The sequence below is a fragment of the Rhinichthys klamathensis genome, unplaced genomic scaffold (genome assembly GCF_029890125.1).
Source record: "Rhinichthys klamathensis goyatoka isolate OS25496 unplaced genomic scaffold, OSU_Roscu_1.1 h1tg000060l_1, whole genome shotgun sequence".
Lineage (NCBI taxonomy): Eukaryota > Metazoa > Chordata > Actinopteri > Cypriniformes > Leuciscidae > Rhinichthys > Rhinichthys klamathensis.
The window spans coordinates 1,701,029-1,726,588 of record NW_026606605.1 but is presented as its reverse complement, the minus strand read 5'-3'; the positions used below and the strand labels follow the sequence as shown (position 1 = coordinate 1,726,588).

General features: G+C 38.6%; 1 protein-coding gene across 3 annotated transcripts; it reads left to right on the top strand.

The window, feature by feature from the left end:
* The first annotated feature begins 782 nt into the window (after positions 1 to 782).
* Positions 783 to 24,158, top strand: ubp1 (upstream binding protein 1). 3 transcript variants are annotated; one of them, XM_056249543.1, is made up of 16 exons: positions 783 to 1,480; positions 10,289 to 10,437; positions 10,519 to 10,592; positions 12,744 to 12,849; positions 12,993 to 13,099; positions 14,511 to 14,663; positions 14,861 to 14,971; positions 16,105 to 16,218; positions 18,787 to 18,896; positions 18,973 to 19,027; positions 19,105 to 19,216; positions 19,523 to 19,613; positions 19,724 to 19,845; positions 21,499 to 21,641; positions 22,734 to 22,785; positions 22,884 to 24,158. In XM_056249543.1, the coding sequence occupies exons 1-16, from the start codon at positions 1,365 to 1,367 to the stop codon at positions 22,919 to 22,921; spliced, it is 1,653 nt and encodes a 550-aa protein (XP_056105518.1). In that variant the 5' UTR covers positions 783 to 1,364; the 3' UTR covers positions 22,922 to 24,158. The 3 variants fall into 3 exon arrangements, with proteins under 3 accessions (XP_056105518.1, XP_056105519.1, XP_056105520.1); XM_056249544.1 differs by having other exon boundaries at positions 784 to 1,480; positions 19,123 to 19,216; XM_056249545.1 differs by lacking the exons at positions 783 to 1,480; positions 10,289 to 10,437 and having other exon boundaries at positions 12,922 to 13,099.
* The last annotated feature ends 1,402 nt before the right edge of the window (positions 24,159 to 25,560 follow it).

The following is a 25,560-nucleotide window of genomic DNA, read 5'->3' as shown; positions in this document are numbered from 1 at the left end:
GATAGTTCACCCAAAAATGAGAGTGCTGTCATTTACTCTCCCTAACCTGTTTGAGTTTTTCTTCTGCTGAACAAGAAGATATTTTGAAGAATGTTGGTAACCAAGACAGTTGATTGTATACATGACTTCCATAGTATGAAAAAAAAATACTATGGAAGTCCATGGTTCCCCACAACTGTTTGTGTACTGGCATTCTTTATAATATCATCTTTTGTGTTCAGCTGAGGAAATTCATACAGGTTTGGAAAAACTTGATAGAATTTTCATTTTTGGGTGAACTATCCCTTTAAGGCACAGTCTTAACATGATGGTTATGTTTATGCTTTATGCAACTGGCCCCTGGTAGGAGCGGAATATATCACGCAAAAAATATATAATAATTATCTGTCGATATCTATATTTTTGTAATTTTACAGCCATGCTGATATGGACCTCAGTCTTGAACTTAAATGTGTAAATTACTCATTGATCAAAAAAGCTAAATCCTATAATAATAAAACATAATTTAATAAATAAATCGAATATGCTACAGGTTTGCATTTCTTCCACCAGGTGACTGACATGTCGTTTAATTTATTCGCTGCAAGTTAAAGGTTACATTTTGTTTGGAAGCTGTATCGGAGCTCTAACCAGGAGACGATGACGACAGACAGTCGGAAGCCGATTGGCTGAGCGCGTCTCGCAGAGGAATGTGATTGGCTGTCAGATTCCTGACCCGGATCCCTGCTGCGGCTGAAGCGAATCTAGCGAATCTCGCGTTTGAATGGTGGCAGACGGAGGGCCGTGTCGATGTGTCGTGATCTTTGGCCTCTTCCGAAAGAAAGATCAAACCTCGGGGTCTGCAGCAGCACGATGAAATTACGGGAGCGCTTTCGGAGGACAGCGAGTGTAAAAACACCGTGCTGCGTTTAGGATTAACGTTAGGTGAGCGCGCGCGAGCTCTGCCAGCCAGCCCAACGGACATTGCGTGTGAATGCGGTGACAGTCAACAGCGTCCTCCCACCCTGCTTTATATAATGGAAGATCGCATACAGATATGATGTGTTGATGCAAACGGGATAACATACGGGAGCTGGAAACGGATCATACGGTGTTGAGTCGATTCGCGACGCCTCAGCTCCTCCCGAGACTGTTATTTCTCGCCTCTGTTACTGTGAAACTGAAGCAATGGCGAGGTACACGGCAGTCAGGGCTAGAGCCGTTTGCCCTGCTTTCAACAGCTAGCCTTCCGCGGGTGGCCACCTAACCGACTCTAGTGGGACTAGCCGACTCCTGCGGCAACGCGAGCCCCGCGCAGGTGCTGTGTGTACGAGGCGAAGCTGGCGGCGCTCCGGTTAGAGTCGGAGGAGAAGGATCTGGGCGCCATGGCGTGGGTGCTGAAGATGGACGATGCGACCATCGAGTCGGGGCTTGTGCACGACTTCGATGCCAGTTTGTCTGGCATCGGCCAGGAGCTCGGAGCTGGCGCGTACAGCATGAGGTTAGAGCATCATCAAATGTAGCAAACCTCGGGATTCCAACCGGTTTGTGTTCAGAGGTTGCAAAAATTCATGAGTTCATACCCTTATTCATCAATTGGCAATTCGCGAGATTGTTTTTGTCAGCTGGTGTATTAAAAATGCCTATATATATGAGAGTAGCTATAGCTAGCTCAAAACAATAGACAACGAGTTGCATCCTAACACTGTATGATCATCTTGAGAGCTAACTAGACGTGATATTTGTTTCAAACTGGTTGTAGAGTATTAATAAATATCCTCCGAGTAGCCATAACGTGGTTGTGCTAAAACGACAACAAGCGCGCTTGAAGTAAGTGTTACTTCCTGGAACAGGGTGTTCTTTGAACTCTGTTCTGAGATAGGACATTAACCGTTAAAATGTGTAATTATTTTAAAGTTAATTCCTTCACTTGTGTTGTTTAAAGAGCGTTAAAACGTTTAGTGAATCGCACGTTTACTGGTTAAAGAAATCGAGGCGACCGTTGAACTCCCGTTACGTCATATGATACTGCATAGAAGCAAACGGTTAATGATTACGTCATTGAACTGCTATGGATACTCTAAAACAGTTGATACAATATTTAGGATGAAGGTCATATCCTCGAGATAGTCTGTCTCTCTCAGCATTTTTTGCTATGTGACTTTAACACGAGGAAGAGAAGTGTGTAATTTTCCTTTGGATCAATTAATCATATCCCAGTTGCATATGCAAAGACAACTAAGTTAGCCATTCAACAGTTATTTCCCTGAAAAATGTAAATATCATTGCTCAGTACCAGCACAAGGCAACAACACTGGCCTAACCAATGGCGTGAGTCTGGGGGCGGGGCTATTTGTTTGACTGACCAATGGCGCATGGTGGTTGAGGAAACCTGTTTGAAGAAAATCATTATAGTGATAATGTTCAGTCTACAGTCATAAAGCCGCTATTCTAAGGACACATTTACATGAGAACAATGTACAGGGTTCCCGCGGGGTCTTAAAAAGCCTTAAAAGCATTGAATTTATTCATTTGGAAATAATACCTTAAAAAGTCTTGAATTTTGATGTCTGGGTTTTAAAAATTGTGCTGTATGTAACTTCTCCGTATTGTATTTTTCCTCAAAAGTTTCATTTGTCAACCACGATTATTATAATTTTCGATGTTTAATGTTCAGGGGTCTCTCAGTTCCCCATATTCCCAGCATGGAATAAGTAGCTAGCTAATGTTAATAAAAAACTTTAACATTGTTCGGCAAACTTTCTTGTGGCCTACTGAAATGTTTTTATTTTTCACACCTGCTTGGCTTATCATCTTTTACCCATTCCACATTTGAAAAATAAATGAACAAGTTCAAGGATTTTGTTTTTCTTTGCTGGTAGAGATGTGAAATAGGTATTAAATTTTTATATAAATGATCTTAAAAAGGTCTTAAAAAGACTTGAATTTAACTTGAAGAAACCTGTAGGAACCCTGAATGTACTAAAATGCGAAAAGTTTTTCCTTTGCGTTGTTCTCATACAGCTGACAACGTTATCAAAATGATCCCTGTTCACATGGTTCTGCGTAAACGTTTAAAAACGCTCCATTATTCATGCCAGGCCAGTAGTTGGCGATGTTACTTTGTAAAGAAAAAACTACGCGGCAATAGATAGGCTTTATGCCGAGCGTCACGTGACCAAGCCGGAAAACAGGTCACATCGCTTCCGATTCAGGTCTTTTGTATGTGCTTCATGAAATTTTTTGCGGTTTTACTTAAGATAACTTAAAAGGAGCACGCAAAAATGAGCATAACCAATGTCCCTCGCATGTGCAGATTGATATTTAAAAGTTTTTTTAATTTTTCTTCTTCACACTAACGTTTAGATTTTTAAACAGCATAAAACACCAATAACAAAGTGAACTTAGTAGGTTAGCTGATTACCTTAAAAATCCATAGATATCGTAGTTAGTTCTTACGGCCGTTAACACTTTCTCTGACAAGCGGATGCAATGAGACCTGTTTTCCGGTTTGGTCACGTGACGCTCGGCATAAAGCCTATTGAACACCTAATACACATGTGCATGACGTCACTGTGTAAACTACAAAAACGTGAATTTGTGAAAACGGAGACAATGGCGATATTGTTTTCAAAAGTTTGTTGTGTAAATGAATGGCCAAAACTAGGGCTGTGCGATATGACGATATATATCGGATGGACGATATAAAAAGCCTATCGTTTCATATTATGCCATATCGTTTATATCGTGGTGTCGCAAAAAAACATTGTTTACGGCAAAAATTTGGATGACTGCAATCTTTCACGCCACATGGGGATGCAGGCAGAAACGTGAATAACAGCATGAATGAAGGGGTGACAGAACCGGGTGTTTCCGAGCAGGAGAAGAACCAGCCAGAACAAACCGAGGAGCTCGTTCCTAAACGAGGGGCTAGATGGTTTGGTTAACTTTCTATTTGTTGTATTGACCATTTTAGGGTGGTTTGGATAAATAAACGCCAGTCTCAAATAGAGGCCTGGTCTGTTTTTTAGTTTCGGTTTGTATTTAATCTTCTAAAACCCGTCAGATCGTCTGTTTAAACCAGTTCTGTGGTGCAGATTGCGCGCATCTGGGCGGAGTTGTTAGCGCAAGCAGAGTTAGCGGAGGCCGGAGAGAGAAGGAGATCGTTTTACAGGGTATAGCCTTCATTCTTTCTTGTTGATGTGTTTCGGGCAACAAGTTCATAGGCTCGATGGATATTACCAGTAATGTATTGTTCAGCCCATGGCTGTCACATCGTTTCGTTTTTTTTTAATTCTGCCAATAATCTAAAAGCTATGGTTATATTAAATGTACAATTATCGTTATGTATATACTGACTTCACCCTGTGCTGCAACATACATTTAGTTGTACATTCATTTACAGAAATCAGCTGGTTGAATTCAAATTGATGCTGTTATCGGATTTTCAGGTGATATTCCCAATTCATTCAGTTAACGGACGCTCTGAGGTAAAGTGTTCAGACTGCAGACTAAGCAACGATTGTATTTAATTGTACAGTACTATCATAACATAGTACAGACATGATCTTAATTCCATAATGTCCTTAAACATAACAATTTGCTGGCCATAAACTGACAGCGCGCGTCCGGTGTGCGATACCTCGAGTTGCTATAGACACGGCGCGCGCGCTTCTCGTCCGGTGAGCGACCCCCTTTAGACATAATAAAGTAGCCTAGGCTAATTCTTAGATTAACGGATTTGTTAAACACATTTATAAATAAAACGTAATCTTCGTTATCTCTAGGCCTACACTAAATTAAAGGCCTGTCTCATAGACGCCTGCCTCAAATACAAGCCGGTGCAGTTCGGCGATTTGGGAAAATAAAAGCCCGGGCTATTATTTGATGTTTTACAGTATATCGTGATATATATCGTTATCGGGATATGAGATGACTTCTATCGTGATATGAGATTTTGGTCATATCGCCCAGCCCTAGCCAAAACACATTAAAAGTTTTCAGTTTTAATTCGAAAACTCTGTTGTGTAAACGAACCATAAATAACTAAAGAAAATTCCTGAGGGAACCTATAGACCTTATGTAGCTCCGCCCCTTGAATGTAATGTCTTGCATACCGGTATTTATGAATGAACCCCTCATCTTAAAATCTTCCCGGTCTGCTGACATTTGTTATGATATCCGCTTCAAACATCATGATAACTTTCGTTAACTCTACAATAAGTAAATCCACTTAACCAGTTAATTACTCTTCGACAGTGATGTTTCTCTGGCGCATGAGGTCTATAGTGTGTGACCGTTGGGTTCCGGAAGTAAAAATCCCATACATTTTCTCCAAAGTGGAATTAATTTTAAACATAAATTAGCTTATGAAACGTTAAAGACAGACCTATTGTGAGATACGAGGCTGTTAATCAATGTTTTAGCCCATGCTTTTGTTGAAGCCATCAGGCTGCATTATTTTAACTTTTGAAAATAATTGCTTAACAACAATTACCCATGATTCTGCAAAGAAATTACCACCAATCAAATCATGCCATAAGAACACTACAATGAAGTTCTCTAAATGATGTATGTATCAATAATTTGTTGGAAAATAAAAATAAAAGAAATTATTATCCCATACAATAAATACAATCCCATGAAGCACTGCAAATGACAAAATTGAATGGATAAATTGTATATAATAATTCATATATATATTTATTATTATTACATATAATTTATCCATTCAATTTTGTCATTTGCAGTGCTTTATGGGATTGTAGATCTTTCTTTCCTCTGTTAAAGCACATATTTTCTAATATAGCTGCAAATAAATAAATTCTGCTTCAAATCAAAGTTTGTGATCCACCTTGTATCTGGTCGATTTGGTTCATGGCGTATAACCAAAACAAACGACAACTTTTTTTAATAAATTCTCTATGGAACAATAATTTATTGGGTAAAATTGCTTAAAAAATAGGCAGACACTGTTGCACTCGTTTTAAATTAGCTTTCCGGTTCGTCCTACTGATTGATGTCATTGAACAGCTCTAATTTGCTTAAAATCACATGGTTCACCTTTACTGTCTGGCTTTTATTTATATATATATATATATATATATAATACAGATTGGAAAATATCCCATTATTAAATGTCTTTTAATCTTGTGTTTTCTGTGTGTTATTGTTTCAGGCATTCAGTTGAATATGACTAAATATCAAGCTGTCCAACACATCATTGTGCTAAAAAAAAAAAAAAAAATTCCGAATTAACTTATTGTCAGGTGCTTCGGCATCCACAGCTTTGGAAGTGGCATACGTCAGTTTCATCGGGGTATAATGCAGAATGATAGTTTTGGAGCACATTTAATCTGTAGCTTTTCCATATCACTAGAGTCTCTCGCTATTCCCAGTTGGCCATGAGGAGTTTGAACAAACGCGGTCATTGCGTGATAGGAATAGACATTCTGCGCCCGAGGTCAGGTTCCATGGAACAGTTCGTCTGGGATGTGCCAGCCTTCTGGAGGTTGTGGTGGAAAGAGCAACATCAGCGTTTTCCCTGCAGCGCGCCGTTCTTCTGCGAGTGCCTGAAAGCCTCAGTGCGAGCCAGTCGAGAGAGTATGGTGGAGTTGACGTTCTGTGGAGGTTTTGTCGGGTGTTGGTGGGAGCGCTGTAGTGTGAGACTGGAGCACGAAGCTGTTCACATGCTCTCTCTCCCTCTGTGATATCAAGTTTCTCGCTCTTCCAGCACCCTGCAGTTTGCAGTTGACCGACACTATGCTCTGTTGGCATTAGAGTCGACCAGACAGTGTTTATGGTAGTCGAGGCAAAACCTGTCAACAGACTTAGGCTAAAGGTTTAAACCTACACAATTAAATCAATTCATTTAAAATGGTTCTAGTGCATGACATCTTTAAAAGCAAGTAGAAATATTTAGTTTCTGAGTTAATGATGTAATGAAAGCTGCATGCACAATTCTAAAAGAGTTTTGAATGAACTAAAGCATTATCAATTGAACTATGGAAATATGGACAGGAATGTCACTTGTAGGGCTGTCACTTTACGTTCGAAAATCGATTGCACAATCGATCGGACCAACCAACACAAGTTTCGAAAACGAAAATATCGATTTTAACAGCCTTTTTTTTTTTTTTTTTACAAAAAATGTGTTTTTAGGTGGACCGATCAATACAGCACACAGAACATGTAGGATGTCGGAAAATAACAATGTCTTTTCTGTTAACCAAATGCTTTTTAATATTCGCTATTACTTCAATGCAAGTGAATGAGCGCGCCGTTATTTGTTGCGTAGTGACGTGTGTGTGTGTGTGTGTTCAAGTAAGACAGAAATGCGCAGATTCCGCACAATACGCTGTATTTAATATATCATGAGGACTCACGAGTTGCGTATAGAGGGTATGCGCATGACGTCACCGTCGGCCGGAGTGAATGCGGTCACGCCCACAAGTGGCAAAAAGACTGAGCGGCAGCATTTGTTTTCAGCGTGAACGCCGTGAAAATCACACAAAACACATCTAAAACGGGAAAGAGCTTTGCGATTGACTGTACAACTAGATTTGACCAGAAATCTGAGGTACTGTATATTTTTACAGACTGCAAAAAGCTACAGAACAGACTATATTCTGCATAATTGGATGTTTTTAAATAAACACTGACACAAAACTATACAAGTTTTAGGGCTGGACGATATGATGAGTATAACAGTATAACATTAATGTAAGTGATCACTCAGATTTAGACCTATCTATATTGCATTTATATAAAACGTTTACAGGCAAATTGTCTTCATTTATTTCCCCGGCGTCGAAATCAGGCACATATAAATGTCAGGAAACACGATTCCTGGCTGCATGTCAATATCCATGGATCACTGGATCTTTGATAAGTTGTAAGGAACACTATATCGAGTCCAACTTTTAGTTTAAACTGATAATAGTTTGTTTTACTCGCGTTAACGCAGTTTCCCCTATTAACTCCAGTCACGCAGCAGCTCTTCTGCCACTCAGTCCCGCTGAGGGGGGCGTGTTCCGGCGGGGAAGTGACGTTAATGCATTCCCTCTATTTGCGCTAAATCCGCATAGATTTGGCTTACACAAACTTCCCCTGCAAAGTAAGTGAGTAAACATAGAAACACGCCAGATTGGCTCGTGATTTCACAGCATTACCTGACAAAGTTCATTAAATAAGTGTTCATTTCAATCCCTGAATGTTGCGCTCCTGTTTGTCATTGTGCACAAAACTTCACGCCAATAAATCATCAGAAATATTGCTGACTTGTGCACGCGCGTCTCAAGCGCCCTCTTTACGCTCGTCCTAATGCCTGTTAGGTGTCCGTGGATTTGCCTATATTTGGTGTTGAAAATGGAAACGTCTTTAGACATGGAAAATCGATTTTACAATCGATTCAATGAACACTTATATCTCAAAAATCGAACAGGATTTTTTTCACAAAAGTGACAGCCCTAGTCACTTGCCGTTATGGCTGTTTTCAATGAACGGGGTCAGATGAGTTCAATATCCAAGTTAGATATGCTTCTGATTTCCCACTGTGTGTGTGTGTGTGTAGGCCAGTACAGTGACAGGGTGCTAATGTGATGTTTTGGTGCTGAGGTGAATGAGGCTGTGAGATGCTGATTATCTGTCCGTCGATCATGTGGAATGAGCAGCTGTGGAACAGAATGTTACAGTGGAGCTGCTCATGTTTCAGAAAACACTTGCAGATCCTGCTGCGGGCGCACTGTTACGAACATCACGTCATGTCCAGCTGACTGACTCAGCGTCTTTAGCTGTCGCTGCTCCGGCCTGATACAGGACATGTGTGCCAGACAAGATTTGAGCACAGAGTCATGGCAGTATTAATTTACTCCCTAATATCAGAGTAAATATGGTGTAAAATAATAATTGTTTATTGTTAAAGTGCCCTAATTATGCTTTTTTGGATTTTACCTTTCATACAGGGTGTAATTAGCTCTTTGTGAATGTAAAAGATCTGCAAAGTTTTAATGATCAAAGTGCAGGACAAATAAAGTTATTTTCTTCTAAAAGAAATAATTGTTTCTGAACTGCCGACTGTTACAAACCTACATAACAATGGAACTAACAAATTTGCATATTGCCAGCTTATGGTTTTCATTGGCTGCTCGTGAACGACGTCTACTTTGCCCCGCCCTCAAACACTGTAGTTGTAGTCGAGACTGGAAGAGTTTGGGTTATATTGTCAGCATGTTGAGAAGACGCTGTTTTTGCTGCAAATCCACTTTAATGCTCTTCCAAAGGATGAGAACTCGTGCTGGAATTGATACGGAAAACCAACGCTATCATTCCTGTTGATATCATATCACTGTGTGTCGAGCACTGAGGAAGCTTCCGGAGCTGAAATTCACATAGTAATGGGCGTTTTGTTTCTGACACACACCGTAAGCGGTCGACCAATCACAACAGACTGGGCCGTCTGACCAATCAGAGCAGACTTTCAGAAAGGCGGGGTTTAGAGACTGAATCTTTGAACCGTTTTCAGACTCTTTGAGAAATGAGGTAAAGTGCAATGTATATTATGAGAAAATGAAAGTGTTTTTGACTTTGGCTTGTTGTCATTTCAGCACAACCAAGTTATGTCTACTCGGAGGATGTTTATTAATACTCTACTACAACCAGTATATCCAAAACAAAATTAGGAACCTTTAAAATATCATAATAGGGGCACTTTAATTGTTATTAATTTCGTGACACACATTCTTGGGGTCTTTAAGATTTTTTTTAATGTTTTTGAATGAAGTTTCTTCTCTTATGCTCACCAAGGCTGCATTTATTTAATTAAAAATACAGAAAAAACAGCAATATTGTGGAATATTATTACCATTTAAAAGAACACTTTTCTATTGTAATATATTTTAAAATGTCATTTATTCGTGTGATCAAAGCTGAATTTTCAGCATCATTACTCCAGTCTTCAGTGTCACATGATCCTTCAGAAATCATTCTAATATGATGATATGCTGCTCAAGAAACATTTCTGATCATCGTCTATGTTGTAAACCGTTGAAATTGTACTGCCCCCTACTGTTTTTAACAGTAGTGCATAGAGTAGTTTGATAAGAACATTTGCTCTTTGTGGTTCGGAAGTGTGAACGAGCGATCATGTGTTGTGTGGTTTTTAAAGTGTCTATAGGTGAAAGCGTGCTCCCATATACCTGTTTCCATGACAGCCATTTCCATTCTGACTGAAGAGGGTCTGTGGTCCTAACCAACATAATTCACAGTTTCATAACTTCTGTTTCTCTGTGTGTCTGTCTTTGTTTCTCAGTGATGTGTTGGCTCTGCCCATCTTTAAGCAGGAAGATGTTAGCGTTCCCGTGGAGTCTGACAAGAATCCTCCGTTTCAGTATGTGCTGTGTGCCGCCACCTCTCCTGCTGTGAAGCTTCACGAGGAGACGCTCACCTACCTGAACCAAGGCATGTCGTTTCTTTCTCTATCCCTGCAAGAACACGCAGACAGAGGATGTTTTCAATAACACACTTTCCCCTCCCATGCAGGCCAGTCTTATGAGATCCGAATGCTTGATAACAGGAAAATAGGGGAGATGCCTGAACTCAACAAGACTGTGAAGGTGAGAGATCATGTGTGTTTTGTCAGTGCAGTGCGCTTGAGGTTTCGTGTAGTGTGGCGTCTCCTGCACCAGTGAATCTACAGCGCTGTGGTTAAATAAATAATTGCTGTCGCCGGGCGGAAGCCTGTCCAAAACTGATGCTTTTCAGGAAATGGAAAAGGCACAGTATTTTTGTAAATAATTAAACACTGTGTTGTCAAAGTTGATATTGTGGCTTTATATATGGTCAGAAACTTGCACGTGTCATTGTATTATTAACATTTCACCGAAATCAAGCTCAAATGGAGTTACGCGGTTTTTGACCAGCAAAGATCAGACACGCGTGTTTTATCCGTCATTAGAACATCTGCATCTGAGGCAGTAAGTGTATCGCATTACATTTTCATCATCTTACAGGTTATAAGGTTTATTGTAGCTATGTGGACGCTCAGTTTTTCCTGTCATTTGACCAAAATCTCATGTTATAAAAGATGAAGTGCTTCACACAGTCTATTGAAGACAATATTGGCTGTGACTGGACAACAAATGCTATACTAAGATGCTCTTCTCCGCTCATCAAATACATAAAACATTAGCCTTTATATATATATATATATATATATATATATATATATATATATATATATATAGTGTTTCTTGGGTAAAGAAAACGCTTTACTTATTCAAACAACCAGTTGTTTATTTACCCTTGCATTGCAAACAAGCAGAGACGCTCCACAATGTGTTTGGCACTTCATTCATGATAGAGGTGGGTGGAGTTATGAGGATTGACTGACAGTTTGAGGATCCAATGGAGTTACGAGGTTTAGTCACAAGCTCTTTTCAATACTTTTAGTTGGCTTAATATTTGCTAAACCCACAGACAGACGTAAAGGGCGACCAATAGTAATGATTTATGGAAAAAAATAAGGTGTCTGCCAGACAGCAACATTATATTTAACTCAGTTTGAGAGTTTTGATCAAATTTATTTTGGTCTACTACAACAACAAAAGTGTTTTGCAGAATGATGCAAATAAAGATCAACCAATATGTTATGACCAATATGAAACTGATTATTTTTAGATTTAAGTGTTTTTATTGTGCTTAAATGTTTGATTTATTGTTTTATATTTTTAATGTCTAAATGGTTGATCACAAACCTCTGAAAGTGAATGGCTGTGTTATAATACTGCATTGAATAATAAACCATTTCAACAACAAAAATGTATGGAAGAAGCAATACATTTAAATACTCAATTATTTGTGAACAGTGTTGTTCACTGGCACAGTTGTGTCATGGTGTTGCTGGATGCCAGTTATCTGTAAATATGACCATTAATAATTGCTAACCAATTAAGTAAAAAAGGTGAATTGGAAAAAAAGACACTATTGTCTCTAAGTCTCTTATGCTCGCCAAGGCTCCATTTGTTTGATCAAAATACAGTAAAAACAGTAATATTGTGAAATATTATTACTAATTAAAGTAAATGTAATTTGTTCCTGATGCAAAGGAATTGTCAGCATCATTACTCCAGTCTTCAGTGTCACATGATCCTTCAGAAATCATTCTAATATGATGATTTGCTGCTCAAGAAACATTTCTGATTATCAACGTTGAAAGTTCAAAAGAACACCATTTATTTGAAATGGAAATCTGTTGTAACATAAATGTCTTTACTGTCAATTTGTAAACAATTTATGCATGAATTTATGCAATTGATGCATGAATGCTGAAAAAAATATTAGTTTCTTTCAAAACCGCGATCTTACTCACCCCAAACATTTGAACAGTAAATAGACCATATTTATTTTGCGTTGTCTTTGCTTGCCGCGTACAGAAACAAATGTACAGCATGACCAATCTAATCTGAATCACAACCAATGAATCGCATCACAAATTACTGTTTTGAATCAGTCTGAGGAATCCTTCACTCAGTTGACCGCAAGTCTTGCTGTTTTTGTGTTTTTGAGAGCAGCAAGTAAAGATGCAATGGACGTTTACACAATGTTTTATATCAAATTTAGGCTAAAAGCTCACAACTCCTTTCTTTTGCCGTGGTGCAGTAGATCCAGCGGTGCAGGAAGGACTGGTGTGGTGTATGGCTCTTTAAGAGTGCTGCTTGTCCTGATGGTTTTGTGTTTGTGTGTGTTTGGTTTGGGGTGAATTATAGAGTTTAGTTAGGGTGGTTTTCCATGACCGAAGGCTTCAGTACATGGAGCATCAGCAGCTGGAGGGCTGGAAATGGAATCGGCCTGGCGACCGCCTCCTCGACATCGGTGAGAGCTTGTTGTGTGATTACATTAGTTTGCTGTCATCATTTTGTTCAATCTGTTTTTTGTTTGTTTCAGGATAAGCGTTTCAAAGCAGCATAAAGCCTCAGGAGAGGGAGTTTTTACTGTGCGTCATGTGTCTGTTACAGATATCCCCATGTCAGTTGGCATCACCGAGCCCAACACACACACGTCACAGCTAAACGCAGCAGAGTTCCTGTGGGATCTTTCCAAACGAGCCTCTGTGTTTGTGCAGGTACACACAAGCAAACACTCTGGCATGTTGTGGTGGTTTAAAGGTTAAAGTCAGCATGAAACGGAAGTTGCGATAGTCTTTTCTTCGCCATTGTGACGCATATCCGAATGAAATGGCTTCTCGAACTACAAAAATGTAAGGAGGGACTTGATTTTGTCTGTGCTGCCGGAATAACGTCAAAACCCAAAAGACTGGTTCCCTCGAGATTTTCCTCTGAGGTTTTATAATGGGGTTATTCAATTTCTGATTAAAATAAGGTCTGTGGTAGAGCTGCACGGTTAATCATTAAAAGATCATGATCTCGATTCAAACACCCATGCAATCTTATTCCTAAATGACAACAATTCGGCTTTGTCTATCAAACCTTTGACAAGTACGATCACAGCGAACATTCAGATCTGTCATGTATAGATATGAAATAGCTTCACAAACAGTCTTTTCAACCACACAGTATCACTATGAAATGATCACAGAAGTACTAGGATAAAAGTTTATAGTTCAGATATAAACACTGATGTCTACGGTAGCGAATTAAATAAGAGTAAATTACATTGACGCTTCAAGTATTGTATCGATTACATCGTTACGCCAATAGGTTGCGACAAAAGACTCTTAAAAATGCATGTCTCATTGAACCATTCATTCAAGAGATTAGTTCTGATCCAGTAATGAAACATGAGAAGTCTTTGTAAGTGAGTCATTGAATCATTCATTCAAACTGATTTTAAAAGATAATTCATTCAGATAAATTTAAATATTTTAAATAGACTGCAGCAATTAACATTTTTTCAGAACCTCTAGTGAATTACATTTTGTTTAGTTGTCTGTTCAGACATTGATATCTAGACTGATAGGAATATTCGGTAATGTTGCCATCATATTCTGGACATTAAATGCTATTGGTTGAATATCCATTCACTGTCTGCTTGATGGTGCTTCTGTCTTTCTTATGCAAGATGCTCCTGTATAATATCACTAAGTATAAGCACATAAATATGCAGTTAGACATTTACTGGTGCGTCAAGATACCCACAGCTGTTTGGTGTAGTTAATGAATAGAACAGGCCTAAAGCACAATCTCATTGGCCAGAAATTCTCCATCACTCTCAAAGGAGCGATGCAGATGTTTTTCCAATAGAGTGAGGATGTTTGAGATGATCTAAATGTCCCAGACATGTTGGAAAGCGTCTGATTTGGCCCACTGACTCTGACATTATCTCTTGACCTTGGAAGCGTCTGATCAAGTTTCAAACATATGAATATCATTCCAGTTGATTAAAACCGTATCTGGCACATCCTAATCTGTGCAGAAATCGTGTAATGCATGCCGAGGATAATCTCAAAACTGCTCCAGGAAGCGATCATGTGCTCCACGTTAATTATCTTTCTTTCCTTCCTTCTCTCGTTGAAGGTCCATTGCATCAGTACAGAGTTCACCCCACGGAAACACGGCGGAGAGAAAGGAGTTCCGTTCCGGATCCAGATCGACACCTTTAAACAAAATGAAAGCGGAGAATACACTGAGCACCTGCACTCTGCCAGCTGCCAGATCAAAGTCTTTAAGGTGACGTCACATGCATGCAAGCATGCATCAAATGCAAGGAAATGTATATTTGGTTAAAGACCTCAGGTTTGAATTCATACCCCACTTATTTCTACTAAACTGAATGCTTATGTTGTTAAAAAGCTTGTTTTTAATCATTAATATGACATAAGTCTTCAGGATGCACTAAAGTGTTTCTCTTGTCTTGCTATAAACAGCCAAAGGGAGCAGACAGAAAACAAAAAACGGACCGAGAGAAGATGGAGAAAAGGACTCCGCAGGAGAAAGAGAAATATCAGCCCTCTTATGATACCACTATTCTGTCAGAGGCAAGAATATTTAAGTAACGTTTTGTTGGCTTGTTTTCCTACACAATGAAATGACAGTGATCTTGGATTTTACTCTGGCATCTATTGGTGTGGATGCAGCCGCGCAAAAAAAAAAAAAGTGTTCGGCTACTGATTGTAGAAAAGGCCTATTCATAGATGTTTGTCACATGTGATTAATTTAGTCCGATAATGAGGGCTTGCTAAAGTGAATAGTGTTTAGCTGGTCATGTTACACCCAGCATGTGGCAGGAATCACCTTATGTCGAGTTTAATATCAGAGGCCTAAAATAAGCTGAGTCTTCATCCCATGTCCAATAGGCTTGCAGCAGTAGTCAGTGTTATGCGGTGTACAACGATTACACTATTTGCCCACCCCGACACCATCTCCACTGCCGTTTTGCTTTTTTATAGAAATAAAAATAATTTAGTTCAGTTGGACAATCGACACTACGATTCTAAACTGAAAGCGTCTGCTCTGCTCCATATACAGCACGAGCTGCAGAGTCGCAGCAGGAGTCAGGTTTCACATGATGAGAGTCAGAAGAGATGACTGACAGCACGATGGACAGAGGATTTGGTGCGTAACAGATCCTGAGCGTAATTGACAAATCTTATCTTGTAATATGTGCGGTCAATACCGCCGCGTGATCGCGACTTCGAATTCAAAAGCGATTTCAATACCGCGCATATTAGCGGCTCGCTAATGCATGCAAATTACAGACGATGACTCCACCCCCTGGTGTTATCGGTAATACCAGTTTATTTACCGGTGTGTGAATTTCCTCACCGTGACATCCCTAATGTCAAAGTACATCATTTTAAACATAGTTTAAATACTATTCATTTCTATAGGATTTAAACTTTTTAGAGAAAGAATATATACCGCTTATACCTCCTGTGACAAGCAAGAGGCAAATCACGGTTCATGGCTTACACATTAATCGGCTGTTTAAAAAAAAAAGAAGGGACGAGCCCTTTAATGTTTTTCTTAGACTTCCTGTTCTAGTAGCAAGGACGCCAAAACAAGTTTTTTTAGGCCGGGGGTATTTAGTTTAAAAAAGACTTTGCTCCTTTAACTTGATTCAAATATACATGTGTGTCTGTTTGACTGATGTGTTCACTTGTGTGCGTAGACTCGATTGGAGCCTGTGATTGAGGAGGCTGTGGAACATGAGCTAAAGAAATCTAGCAAGCGGACACTTCCTGCAGACTGTGGAGATTCCATCGCCAAAAGCAAGAGAGGAAGTGTAAGCGCCCACTCTCCTCTTCTGTGTTCAGTTCACTCATTCCAGACTCCAAACCTTTGTCCATATTTGTTTGTAGATCAGTCTTCTTCATCAGTGGGTCGGGTCTAGAACTGATAGTCCACTAAACGTTAGTTAAAAATATACTCCATAAACTCCAGTACGCATGTGGTAATTGTGTTGGGCAGGAAATCCAAAGTGTAGGATCATATCGAGATGGTAAAGGATGACCACGAAAAGGTGATGTGCAAACATTCTTTGACCATTTGAAACATGTATGTAGTAGCCTAACGTAAGCCACTTTACATGGCAGCTCACTCTGTTGTCCTAGGGTTCACTAGTCAGGGCACTGATTAAGGAGTCGGCCATTTAAGAGCCGTCTCAATCGCAAAATCCTTCCAGTGCACTAAACGTCCACTACCTCAATGTCCCACAATGCACCGTGAAAACCAGATAGCATTGATGTTTACTGTTCCATTAACGAAAGTGCTAAAGCGCAAAACAAATCTTGTCAGCAAACTCAATACGCATCATGACACGATAGCTTCGAAAATAACAGGGTTTGTTCACACTTGTAGTTCTGTTTCGCTTGGTTAGTTTTAGTCCTGGTCCACTTAATGTTCACAGTGCTTTTTCTAACACCAAACCTAAAGATAATGAATCTAAAAGCATAGGGATATGTTCACAATCTCAACACACCCGTAATTATATTTCAGAATACATTCCTGGACAGGTACTAAATGTAATCACCTAGCTTACATTCTTTAGTTAATTTATGGCTGAAATGGTGCAGGTAATATCAAAAATCAAAGTATTTATTTATCATAATGTACTTTAAATAGCATTTAAAAATGTCAGAAAAATATCTGTTCTGCTGTAGTGATGTTGTCACTGTGTATTCCTGTGACTACACATGGACTGAGTACACACACACACACATACACATCCCTATGCTTTTAGATTCATTATCTTTAGGTTTGGTGTTAGAAAAAGCAATGTGAACGTGAAGCGGAGCAGGACTAAAACTAATGCAGTGCTGAAGTGTCAACTATCCTCTCCCTATGGAGGATCCCTTTCCCACTCTACAGATAAAGCGTTGTTGAAAATCCGGTTCGCGTACCTCGAAGTGATAAAATAAAATTCTGTATCAAATTTATAGGCAAGACAAGTAGTTTTAGGCATGGTTTGTTGGGAAATTACAAACCTGCGCACACATATTCAAACGAATTTAACTATAGAATCAATTTTGAATGCGCATGTGAACGCCATCAGGTCACAGGTTCGCGTTTAAAGTCTGTTTAGAGAGAACGCCGTCGTCTTAGTGGCCCCTAATGTAATAACAAATGATAATTTTGCGGGAAGTGAATCAATCAAAACCAACTTTAGCTGGAAATAACACTATTCAAAAATCGCTATAAAGCCAAAACAGTCTCTGTGACCGTAAATTGTATGTTTATCTCTGTAAAGCTGCTTTGAAACAATCTCCATTGTTAAAAGCGCTATATAAATGAAGATGACTTGACTTGACTTGACATACACAGACGCCATGTTAACACGGTCTGTTTGCCGACACTGATGATCATGTACAGACGGATCTTTGTAGCGTTTGAGCGTATTGTGTTTAATATTCCGGGGCGTTGTTGTGTATTATATCCTATATATTAAGTCTATGTGTACAGTTACGTGGTTATGTTTCTTGCGTGTCTATATACCGGTATATGAATCAACTAAAGCGTATATTGTATAATAACAGAATCGTTTATCTTTTCATTACTAACAGAAATAATCACATCACCATTTTCAGCTGGTCCGTATCGTTTATTGAGAACAGCGGCATAAATGTTACAAATACACTTGCAGTTAAAAACCAGGTTCATTTATTCAGTGTATTTGCACTATCTGAGCAGCACATCTGTTGCGTGTGACGTACTGGAAGATTACATCTGTCGTATCTGTAAATATGTACTTTTGTTTGAATTTGTTCAAACAAATGCAGTGCATAGAACTGCAGATTCAAGTTAGTGTGTGTAACAGGTCAGAGTGATAGTAAAGGGAAGTGCTGTTTGAGCTTACTGTATACGCAGATCAGATCTTTGGATTTAGATTTAGCTGATCTTGTTATATATTGTAAATATTGTACAGTTCCTATTTAACTTTTTTTTGCACATTTATTGTGGGACCACCCTCAAACCTTACTGGGCGGTTTCCCTCATCCCTTTCTCCATCCGCCGGCGCAATCTTAACAAGGACGTTGTCATGTCACTATCAGTGTCGCAATGTGTATTGAGCCAGGGTCCCTACTGTACTGTACTGTACTGTACTTACCAGTGCTCGAATTCATGTACACTATACTGATTCACTACCTAGGGAGCTGATTGATTTGCAGCCGACCCGACACTGCATAAATTAATATTATAAACATGCGACTAATGGCTTAAATGAACGACCACCAGTCGACTACAACAATGTTGTGTCGGGGGAACTTGCATTAGTGTGACATCAGAGATACACTAACACTTTTATTTAGGTTCACTTTTGACTTGTCACGTATCTCTCCTTCTCCCACTGCAGTGTTCTCCATGGCCAGATAATGCGTACGTCAACCCCATCACAGCAGCTACACCGACCTTCACCTCCAGCACAAACTCCTACAGCACTACTAGCAGCACAGTACCAGACAGGTGACACTCGTGCAGCATCTCTGTGTGCCGTGAACCACAGTTATGCATTGTCTAACGCTTTTACCTTTGTTTTTAGTGAGTCATCTTCACCTAACCACCAAGGGGATGCTGGGAGCCCCGTGTCTGTGGAGGTTAGTCTGTTTGCATGTCATATTTTTTCTAACTGCACCTTAAGTTGCAATTGCACCTTTAAATGAAAATAATTCAGTCTTTGAACTTTCTGCAGTCTCTGAGTCCCACATCCTCTATACAAGACGCACAGAAGTGGCTCCTTAAGAACAGATTCAACTCATACACTCGCATTTTCACCCATTTCTCAGGTATTTACACATGCACATGACCAGCTTTTAGTGCAAAAGTTAAACTACACTAGGGCTGGGTAAAAATAGTGACCAGTTAGAATCAGTCTGAAACACCTGCCTGTATAAATAAGTCTCTTTCAAATGTAAGTAAAATGGACCATAGAAGAGAAATAAAAAATCAGACTGAATCTAAATTTAGTGGCATAGAGAATTTCTTAATCAGAACGTTTTCTAGGAAATCTTTGACCATACCCAGCCCTAATAGACACAACATTAAACTAAAAGTAGTCAATAATGAGACCAATTGGTGTTTTCCCATCTTAGGTTCTGATCTACTGAAATTAACTCGTGACGATTTAGTCCAAATTTGTGGTGCGGCCGATGGAATCAGACTCTACAATGCACTTAAAGCACGGTAGGATAAAAAAAGAGTGATGTTAAATATAACTGATGTGTTTGTTTTACACTTATGAAAGAGTGAACGGAAGATTTGTTCACATTGTGTGTGTTTGTGTCCCTGTACAGAGCAGTGCGTCCTAGACTCACGGTCTACGTGTCTCTGGAGTCGTCCCTGAGCGAGAGCCCTCTGCTGGAGAAACGTGGCCGCAGCAAAAACGGCGAACACAGCAGTCGCGCATCCATACCCGGTATAGAAATATCAATCGTGGAAACTTGCACATGCGTTCCTAACATAGCACAATCACGGAGCATCTATCGTTTTGCAACAACAAACATGCAGTGCAGCATCATTCAGCAACACAGAATTGCTTGATCTATCATAATGATCTTTCAAAAACTACTATCTATTATTGTTGAACCAAAATGTTTCCGGATGCACTATAAACCACATGATGTGAAAACCATAAGCCGAATGACTAAATTTAAAATTCACAGGGTTTTGTTTTTACATTGGTGACATAAAATGGCATTCATATTAATGAACCTTATTCTAATGATTACTGGATTTTAGTCAGAAATTTGAGCATAATTATATTACGGTATTTAAACTGTTTGAAAATTGTTGGACAGACATGAGACCAACTAGCATTTTTTCTTTTTTAATTAAGCAGCAAGGATGCATTAAATTACAAAAAAAATGCTCTTCTTTTGAACTTTCTATTCATTCAACTTAAAGAATCCTGAAAGAAAAAAGTCCGTTTCCACAAAAATGTTGCAGCATGACATAATATATTGATAATCAGAATTGTTTCTTAAGCAGCACATATCAGATATCATATTAGAGTGATTTCTGAAGGATCATGTGACACTGAAGACTGGAGTAATGAAATGCAATGCAATTAAAATGCATTCAAATGGTAAAGTTATTTTAAATTCTAAAACTATTTCACAATATTATGGTTTTAATGTATTTTTGATTAAATAAATGCATAATCGGTGATTTAAACTTTCATTAACATGTAAAAATCTTACCATCCCCAAACTATTAAACAGCAGCTTATGAGATAAAGATGCCGCAAAAGCCACGTTGAGAAAAACAACAATATCTTCCTCATGCTGCCCTCTAAAGCACAAAACCATAACAACTGATATTTGACCCAGCAAGCAACAATAAACATATAATGGATTGTATAAAGCACTATATAAATAAATGTGATTGACAACAACACGACCACAACTCAAACCCGACACGGTTCTCTCTATAGCCGCTTCTAATAACTGATGTAGTTTAACCTCTCGGGTCAGACCCCAAACTCATTTACCAAGAAAAGAAGGTCACCGAAGTCTAAAATATGTGTATGGTTGTTTTGCTGGTTGGAAAAATACTTTTATTACTGCTTTATCACACATCGTATCACAGCCTAATGTAAAGTTGGGTAAGACTTTATTTTACAGTGTCTTCGTTACACGGGACATGTATTTACTATAGTTATAATAACAGTTAATTATGCATAATTATAAGCAACCAAACTCTACTCTGTAACACTTTATTGTAGTGTTCTTGTGACACGTTACATGTAGTTACTAGAGTAATAATGCATAATTACATGCAACTAACTCTAAAACACACCCTAATTTGAACCCTAACCCTATAATAAGTACATGTTGTTAATAAATATTACTCAGTACTTAAATGTAAAATTACACTATAACAAGGACACCTTAAAATAAAGTGTTCACTAAAATGATTAATCCTGTTTGTCTTTTATGAATTAGGTCAAACTCTTCCCGTATGCTTTTGGTTCTGCAGATGTAATGTTTTAATTTAGGCTTTGTCCTGTGAAATATTCAATCCTCCATCATCATTGGTCTTGTTTTAAAGTGTGTCTGTGTTTGTTTAGTTTACCATGCGCTTTACCTTGAGGAGATGACCGCTTGTGAGCTCACTCAGAAAATCTCCAGTGTCTTGGCGCTGCCGATGGTCCACATCAACCAAGTCTACAAACAGGGGCCTACAGGGATACACATACTACTCAGTGACCAGGTAAACACACACCAAACACAATCTCTTCTCTTTCCCTGTTATCAGGTGCCGCGTGTAAGCTGGCCAACCATGGCTGCTCATTTGAATAATGTTTTGCATCATGCCACAGATAAAACACACTTCATTGTGGGCTTTTTTGTGCTGTTATCGTTTGCCATGAATGGGAGATGTCGGTGAGAAACATCATGTGACTGATTTGTCTAATGAATGGTAACATCATGTACTGTTAAAACAGACTGAAGCAATATAAATTGATTGTGATGCATATATGTATATATATATAATATTATATAGTCTAATATACATGCACTACCGTCCAAAAGTTTGGTGTCAGTTAGATTTGTCAATGGTTTTTGAAAGAGTCTCTTCTGCTCACCAAGCCTGCCTTTATTTGTTCAAAAATACATTAAAATACATTGAAATATTATTACAATTTGAAATAACTGTTTTCTATTTGAATATATTTTAAGATGTAATTTATTCCTGAGATCAAGCTCTCCAGTCTTCAGTGTCACATGAAATATTTCTGATTATTATCAATGTTGAAAACGGTTTTGCTGCTTCATATTTTTGTGGGAACCATGATACGTTTTTTTGAGGAATCTTTAGTGAATATAAAGTTCAAAAGAACAGCATTTATTTGAAATGGTAATTTTTTATAACAATATAAATGCCTTTTGTTGACGCATTTGATCAATTAAATGTGTTCTTGCTGAATAAAAGTATTAATTTCTCTCAAGAAGATCCCAAACTTTTGAACAGTAGTGTACGTACATCATATAAATATGATTTATTAATTATAAATTTTTTTTTTTTTTGCTAAGAACAAAAAAACTTCTTTTTTTACAAAACCAATGTCAGCTGTTAACATTGACAGCTACTGTTGTATGTTTTAATATAAAAGTAGTTATTATAGCAATAATGATATTGATTACATTGAACAAACTGATGTAATTGAATCACTTAAAAAAATCAGTCAGTTCTGAAGATCAGGTTTGGAAAACAGATCAGATCACTGTAGCATGAACAAGATCTTAGTAACTCAATTATGTCCTCATATATATGATACTCTTTTCTTTTTTTCTCTTACAGGTGGTTTATAACTTCCTTGATGAGAGCAGTTTCATTGTCAGCACAATACAAGGTGAAACATTTTCTCATAACACCAAAAAAAGTTTCAAATAAATCCTCTCGATGCATTTCCTGTTCTCCACATCATCTCTCTGACTGTCTCTTCCTCAGATGACACCAGTGATGGGTTTCACCTCGTTCTGAAGTAGATCTGCCTTACGTGAAGCAGAGAGTGCGATGACATCACAAGGCTTCATACTGCCGCTCTCGAGCATTGAGCGAGTTCCCTCCATCCTCCTCTCTCCTCCTTTCCTTATCTCTCTCTCTCTCGTTCTTCACGTCTCAGACGTCGGAGAGATCGCCGGGGTTGGACAGGGCCTCCTAACTGTTAGAATCTGACTTCAGTGTGTAAATTGTTTCATATTGAAAACACTTAAACTGATGCCAGTGTGTGCAAGCGGTGGGCTTTTAAGTGTGTGTGTGCGAGTGAGTTTTTAAAGGTTGAATCGGGAGGGGATGGAGGTGAGCGGAAACCGCAAGGAAGTGGAAGAGAACTGTGACCACTTTTACTTATTGGTGGAAGAACCCGAGCATCCGGCGCCGATACGGCTCAGACTCTGTCCTCACTTTGCTAGGTGTGAACGTGCAGTACTTACCTGAGTTTGTTGGCCTTTTGTCTGTGAGTTGTCAAGCGTTTCGCGGCCTGCCCTGCAGACGCCATCGCAACCCCTCGGTAGACAGTGACGACCTCTCGTTCAAATGTGGGGAACCGTGTCCTGACTTCGGCATGCGCAGGACGTCTTTATGTCTGTCTATATGGATGAAATAATTCCTTGAGTTCGAGTACTAACATGAGGTTGTGAGAAGTTTTGGCTGTATCCTACTCTCGTCAGTGCTGATTTCCTCTCTCGAGACCAATCGTTTCTGGTGCCATCATTTCCTCTGTTGACTATATTCGGTTAGTTTCTTAGCATTTACGTTGTGCTTAGCCAGATGAATTAAGTGTCAGCTAGTTCCACACGTTTAGAATTAAATAATGGGATTTGTAGGATTTTTAGATTGATGGTTGTGCTTTATATTTTCTGTGCCTGGTAACTAACACTGCCCTTTATAGTAGCTCCTGGCACGGATTATAACACGATTATTGATAAACGAGCACAATCACAAGCCTCCGTAAATTATATTTCCCATAATGCCTTTGCATTCTTTTAATTTGTACCTTTTTGGCCTAGAATATGATGTTGACTGGTGCTTTTCTCATGGTTTACAGTCAGCTGCTCCAGTTAAACCAGCCAGCCTTTCTTTTATTTTCTTTTTTAAAAACTTTTTTCTTTCTTGAATAGAGACTGACTGTCGATCTCAGTAGTCATGTATCGGGCAGCTGTGCTTTGGCATGTACTGTGCTTATGATTGCCACTTTATAGAGGAGCATGGTTGTAAGAATGTTAATTCTCAAAAAAAAAAAAAAATTTAAAAAGGAATGGCCAAGTCTGCACTGAAACCGAAACCACAATAAAATGTCACGCCGTTTGATACCTTGCTGTCGTTGGATGCTCACTTAGACTTTTGGTGTACGTGTGACGTTTCCAGGTTGAACAAATGATCAAAGTCTGAACACATGGAGAGGTGCGTTGTTCTCTTCCTCAGATCAAATGCTGTGGATCATCGGACTGTCCTCTGTGTTTCCGTGATGATAATCATGGTGCCCTCACGTCACTGTCTTGTCTAAAGAAGCCTCTCTTCCATAGGGGTGCTGAGATGTACACAATTAATGCCTGTACCAAAATAAAAATAATTTTCATATGTTGTCTCTGGAGTGTTTACTATAATCGAAAGTGAGAGGGTAATGCTTTAAAAATTGAATGGCTTTTTTTTTGTGGGCAAGGAGAAATTAATGGTTAAAATAATACTCGCATTACATTACATTGTTTATATACGTTACGGATGTCTGCAAACAAAAGACATTTATTACACGGGCCATTTTGTAATAGTATGCATTTAAAATCACCATGAAATCAAATAGAAAATATTGTAGTATTTAATATAATTGTGCACATCTTTTTTTAATTCATGTGCCCTTGTAATCTTTAATTAAAATTACTTCCTCTCTGTCTTGCAGCGAAATCTCATCACTGATGATGATGTTTACTGGCGTGAGGGTGGGGCAACCTGTCACTCACATGAGATCCACCAATAGCAAACCATAACCATTCAATCAATTTCTCATGGACAAAATCAAGCCCCGCCCTAGATTTTTTTTCTAGTTCGAGAAGGTTTCTTTAGGATATATGCGTCACAATATGGAAGAAAAGACAATTGCAACTTCTGTTGAACAAAGGCAAAGCTATCATTATGGGAAAAATGCTTAATCTAATAATTTAAGGTTAATATTTAGCCAAATAATTAAAATGGTTTAATACATTGGTATTTCACCAACATATATAAGATGTATTTTTAGACCTGTTGGGTAAATTCATTTTGCAATGTAGAAAATAAACTTTATCCTAAATGTTTTACAATAAACAAATAGGTATCACTTTTGCAATGCTTCTGAATTACAGGTAACTGTATGTAATAGGCCATGACTAAATGGATGAGTCATGGGGTAAGATGTGTCAGTGTAAACTTATACTCTCTCCCCTATAGTTAAAGCCTTGAACCAGTGAATTCCTATGTGGATCAAACTGGGAATTTCTCTTAATTTGTGAGACATTGTCCAATTAAGTGAATTCTAAATAAAAATTACTAAAAGTGATTCAAGTCGGTAACACTTTATTTTAATGTGTCCTTGTTACACATGTTTAATGTATTTAATATAGTAATTAAGCATAATTACATGCCCTAAACC

Coding starts and splice junctions, on each gene's coding strand:
- ubp1 (XM_056249543.1), top strand. CDS start 1,365: ATGGCGTGGGTGCTGAAGATGGACGATGCGACCATCGAGTCGGGGCTT. Junction 10,438..10,518: donor GCTCACCTACCTGAACCAAG/GCATGTCGTTTC, acceptor CCTCCCATGCAG/GCCAGTCTTATGAGATCCGA. Junction 21,642..22,733: donor ACATACTACTCAGTGACCAG/GTAAACACACAC, acceptor TTTCTCTTACAG/GTGGTTTATAACTTCCTTGA.